The 5371-nt window shown below is 47.0% G+C and overlaps 1 protein-coding gene across 2 annotated transcripts in view; it reads left to right on the plus strand.

The window, feature by feature from the left end:
* The first annotated feature begins 89 nt into the window (after positions 1-89).
* The window catches only part of UBE2V2 (ubiquitin conjugating enzyme E2 V2), a 46444-nt gene continuing 41162 nt past the window's right edge, over positions 90-5371 (plus strand). The window contains exon 1 of one of the 2 annotated variants that reach the window (XM_019527021.1): positions 90-189. In XM_019527021.1, coding sequence (XP_019382566.1) covers positions 174-189 — 16 coding nt within the window. In that variant the 5' untranslated portion in view covers positions 90-173. Of the gene's footprint in view, positions 190-770; positions 827-5371 lie in introns of those variants that run through there. The other variant, XM_019527031.1, reaches the window with a different exon arrangement.

The raw sequence follows: 5371 nt of genomic DNA on the forward strand, positions 1-5371 counted from the left end.
AGAGCCTGGCACCGCCCCGCCCCGCCCCGCCTCCCTCGCGCCCATCCTCTCGTGCTTCCGGTGCCTCGGCGGTTTCTGGGAAGTGACGGTACTTGTGGGCCGGAAGTGACGCGTGGCGGAAGTGACGCGGCGCGCGTGCAGGCCCCGGACCGGTGGGGGGGGGTTTGGACAAGATGGCTGGATCTACAGGTCTGTGAGGGGCGGGGAGGTGGAAGGGGGCTGCCTCCGTTCCGGGTAGCCCCCGCCACGGTCCCCCTGCCGCGGCCGAAGGGCGGCGGGAAGCGGAGCCCGGGGCGGGGGAAGCGGGCGAGGCCTGGCGCAGGGAGGGCAGCCCAGTGCAGGGGGGCGAGGGGGGTCCCCGTGGCACGTCAGGGCGTCGCGGGAGCAGAACGCTTCTCTCCTGGGCGGGGAGATCCGGAGGAGATGCCGGCGCGGGGTGTCGCGCAAGGGGTGCTGGGTGCACCGTGCCTTCGTCTGCTGGTTTAACTCCCAGTCGAGGCAAGGGGACCTTGGAGAGCACGGTGGCTGCTGCCAGGCCCAGCTTTGGGACAGGGGAGCAAAGAGCTATTAGGGGAACAATCCCAGTGGTTCAGGTCTGTGTCTGGCAGCATCCAGCTGTGAGGTGCAGAATTGTTGCTGTGCCCCATGCAGCCACTTGAGGAAGAGGGGGTCAGTGAGTCCCAGGAGGAGCTGAGGGGAGAGCAGCCCCCACCTTGCCTGGTTTTGGGAAACCAGGTGTGTAGGGCAGGGCAGAATAAGCTTCTTAACCCAGAGGAGCTTCCACTACAGATAGGCCAGGGGTGAAAAAGAAAGATGCTCTGTCCTGGTAAGCCATATTTGGGTGGGACCCTTTGGGTGATGAAGATTGGAAGTATTTGCTTTCCTGCAATAACTGAATTTCATTTTGTTGCACTTTGTAAATCTATTTTTGAGTTAAAATAGGATTTGAAAAAATGGACTTGGTTCTAGGGTAAAATTCTAGGTAATCTTTTACACGTCTGCCTCTGAGTGTTGGGTTTGAGGGTTTCCTGTAACGTACAGGAAGTAAAGTTGGTTTTGCTTATGCATGTGTATTTTAGTGTCTTGCAACTTTTTGCATTTGAGGCAGCTGCTTCACTGGCAGTTGCTAGAAATTGATGACATAGTATCAGCAAACTGCTGTATTTCTGCTGCATTATTAGCTCAGTACTACAAGGTAGAAGTAATTTGCTGCTTAAATTTTATTTTCTATCCAAGAACCTTTTTAGAAATTTACAGATGACGGGGGAGGGGGTGTGTTCTATAGCTTGTATGTATGAGTACTCGTATTGACAGAAATATTTTTCTTCATTTACATTTAACACCTTTTAGTATACAAAGCTGTTAATGTTTAATAGTGGTGCAGCCCTAGAGATCCTGAGTTAGTTTAGCATATGTGTATATTTATAGCACTAAATTATTGCAGCCACCTTTTTACTGGGGGTTATCCAGGCAGTGTCTTTGAGCTGCGTAACTGAAGGAGAAATTGACCAGGATGCCAAGACTTTTGCCCTACGGGGAGAGCTGTTGGATCCTTAAAGTTCTTTCATATGAGACAGGCCTTTGGGTTTTTCAGGTCTCATACAAACCTGTGTCCCTTTCCCAGGATTCACACTTGAGAGGATGCACTGCAGACACAAGCAGGTGAAACTCCACTGAAGTCAGTGAAACCTCACCTACGTTCACCATGGCTGAATGCAATTCACTTTGATATCAGAAAAATGAAAGAGATGGAACTGCCAAAGTGTGAATGTTTTGGTTGCATGAACTGATGAAATTGAGCCTCACTGATGTCAACAATACTTTTAATGAACTGTTAATGAGGTCAGTTAGACCACTAGTGGTCTATCTCAGCACACAGAAAAACTGCATTTAAGACATGACCTTTGCCATACACTTAAGAAATTTATATATTTTAACTTGACCAGTTGTTTATTGGTAGCATCCTCACCATTACAAGTTACTTTGTAGAATTGTCCCCATCTGCTAATTTATTGTGATCATATTATAGTTCATAGGAGTTGATATTAAACAGCAGCTCAGTTTCGCCTTCAGTACTGACATTTATTTTTGCTTGTACTTGAACCCATTCAGAAGCCTTTGTGTTGGCTTTATAAGGGATTTTTTTTAAAAGTTGGTTTTCAGAAAAACCCCTGGTTACTTTTAAAACATCCTGGTAACTAGATGAGACTCAAAATATTAAATTCTTTGAAATGCATTGTAAAAAGTGCATTTTGTGGAGGACAGTCTCAGCAAAAGAAAGTCATCATAATATATTTCAGTAGGCATCTAACTTTTTGCTAGTAAAAGTTTCCAGCTGCTTCTGGTTCCACTTCCAAGAAAGTCTAGAACTGCTGTTCACTTAGCAGGACTGAGCTGCTTGGTTCTGTCATCTGACACTTAAGCACAATTGGGAGTCTCACATTAGGCATTCTTCTGCCTCTTTTGTGAGGGACCTGCTTTAGAAAGCATACTTGGAACATGCCTAACCGATACCTGGAAGGTTGAGTTGTGCGCACAAATATTAGCCGCAGCCATTTTCATTTAGAAATGCAAGCAGGAAGAAGTGGTGATGGCAATGATGATGTTGTTGATGATCTCTTATATAAGAAGTCGGTAGTTAGAACACTTGCCCAGTGTTTGGGGTACCTGGGTTGGATATTCTCCTCAGCCTGAGGGGATTCAGACCTATGTCTCCCATTTCAGGGAAGTATCTTAACTCTTATTAGGCTCCTTTGGTAGGGGGATTTTCCATCCACCTCTCCCACTGAAGCTCAGCCACTGCTAGAAAATAATTCAAGGTTAATTTGGCATGGGAAGTGAAGCATGAGTCTAGCCTTAAGGCACTTTTGCAGGGCAGAGGAGACCTTAAGTGTCCCTGTTTGGACAAAGTAGCATAGATTCAACAGGAGCGAACAGTGTCCTCACCCTAGAACAGCCTGTAGCCACCATCTCCTGGGAGGTGAGTGGCAGATGTGAATTTCAACCTCTTCTGGTGAGGAGAAAATAGTCCATGCTTCCATGTCCTGGGACAGGGGGCTCAACTCCAGGCCATGGTGTCCATCCCAGGAGCCAGGTGCAGAAGTCCCTCTGTGAACATACTCCCAAGTGGTAAATGCCAGCTGGTACTCATCCCTTACTACTTTATAGACATAACTGGCAATTCTTGACCTAAATGGTAAATATCCTAGACTTGAAGTTCTTTCTTTGTTTTTACTATTATCAGAGACTGTGTGGTTAAAGTTTAAAATCATGTTTTAGAGAAATCCAACTATATTGACAAATGTTACAATCTTTATAAAACTGTGCCCTAAGTACAAATATTAAGATGTCTGGAAAGGAATTATTAGTGTTCCAGGATATTTCCTACATTGTCTTGCTACTTGACTTGTATTGCCCACACAGTTTCTTTTCCTTGCATATACTTCTGTTTTATTTTTTTATATTGTATGTTGTGTCATTTCTATTCAGGGAATCGGTGTATGCTGATGTCATAGTAATTTGTTTTAGTCTCTTGCTTATCTTTATAATAAGGAAGCAATTAAGTATGTGTGGTGGTATAAACAGTTGGGTGAGTGTGCTGAAATTGAAACTGAGCCTTCTTCCAACACAGATCATCTCAGTAATTCTTTTGTTCAGTGGTGCTCAACTTTTTTGATCCAGTAGGCCAGATAGGCAGTGCCCGATCCCTCCACAGGCTGGATCTGGTCAGAGGACCTGATTCAATGCCTGGGATGGGCACAGAAGGACCTTACTCAGCCATGCAGAACAGGGAAGGGTGCAGCCTGGCCCTGATCCATCTATGTGGGGAGATGGGGCTTAATGTGGCCCTAACCCAGCTCAGTGGGGATGGGGAAGAGGCACGATCCAGCTCTGTGTGGAGAAGGGGTGTGGCCCATCTGTACCAGAGGAAGGGGGAGTGCCACAGCTCAAAACTAGCAAGGTCTGTGTGGGGGAGGTGACGTGGCCCAGCCCTGAACCAGCTGCACAAGGGGAGAGTCCATGGCCCAGCCCTGTGGGAGGAAGGGGGCATGTCCTGGTCCCAACCTGGCCAGGCAGAAGGAAGGAGGCATGACTCGGCCTTGTGGAGGACAGGGGGAAAAAGGGATGGGCCAGTGTTAAATCAGCTTAAGGAGGGGAGGGCATAGCCCAGTCCCACAGGGAGAAGGGTGCGCAGCCTGGCTCCAGCCCAGCTGCACAGAGGTCAGGGGGTGTGGCCCTGCCCTGATCTAGCTAGCTAGGGGCAGGTTGCTGTCTAGCTTTGCCATGGCTTGTGGTGCTTGGGATTTTGACAGTAGGAAGGGGCCAGGTTCCAAGGCTCCACAGGCCACGTTTGGCCTGCTGGCTAGAGGTTGAGCACCCCGGTGTAGTCCAGATCTTTTACATTGCATTGGGATCATAAGCAACTAATCTACACCCCACAGACATTTGCTGAACCCAGGGCCTAGCAACCTACAGCCCATGGAGTCATTTGGTCTGGCCTGTGCATGGGTGGGGTGTAGAGTTAATGTGGGGTGTCTGTTATTTGTACTGGAATTGGTGCATGTGGTCTAGGAAGATGATCAAGAGTTTAAATGTTCTCCCAGCTAGGTCTTCACACTTTCTCTGGCATTCTCTACATCGTTATTAGCATTCTTTACTGGCATTCTATTTTCCCCTGCTCTTTTATTTCATACAGCTCTCTGGGGCTCTTCCCATTATTTCATTCTCCTCCTAGGATCCTACCACTCCATATTTTTAATGATATATCCAGAATCTGTTCTTAGAGTCCATTCCAGTTTAATTTAACTTTGCAGTCATTTTAAGCTTTGTTTTCAATTATCTCTGTCAGAATAGGATGCAAGTCATGAAAGGTGGAATACAAATGTGAGAAAGCAGAAAAATACTGCGTACTTTGAGGTAGAAACCCTACTGCAAAGTATTAATTTACTCTACCCTGATGCACAGGGTTTGTTGGAACTTGGAATGTCTTTACCCTGCTTCAAAAAAACCCTCGACAAGCAGCAAATAATTTAGATGCATTTTGGCTGGGGTGAAATATATTGCTTACAAAAGGCTTTTAAGCTATATATAGTCCTTTGGTGGTTCTCCCCTTTGTAGAATAGTTAGGCAAGAAAATTCTGCTCTCAGGGTAAGGCCTTGAGCAGAAATATTTTGCTGACTCTTATAACACTCCCTTACTGAACTCTGAGTCAAGTCACTGGCCCTCAGCACGGGCACCAGCTAAAACAGTGGTTCTCAACCGTTTTTTGTTCTAGGACTCATTTGTAGGTGGCAGTGGCCAGTCCTGACCCAGTGCCCCTCACTCCTGACCTGTTGCCCCCAGGTTCCAGCCCCCAGGATGTGGAATAGG

Source organism: Gavialis gangeticus, unplaced genomic scaffold (assembly GCF_001723915.1).
Source record: "Gavialis gangeticus isolate Ggan-Ray unplaced genomic scaffold, GavGan_comp1, whole genome shotgun sequence".
In the NCBI taxonomy this organism is placed as follows: Eukaryota; Metazoa; Chordata; order Crocodylia; family Gavialidae; genus Gavialis; species Gavialis gangeticus.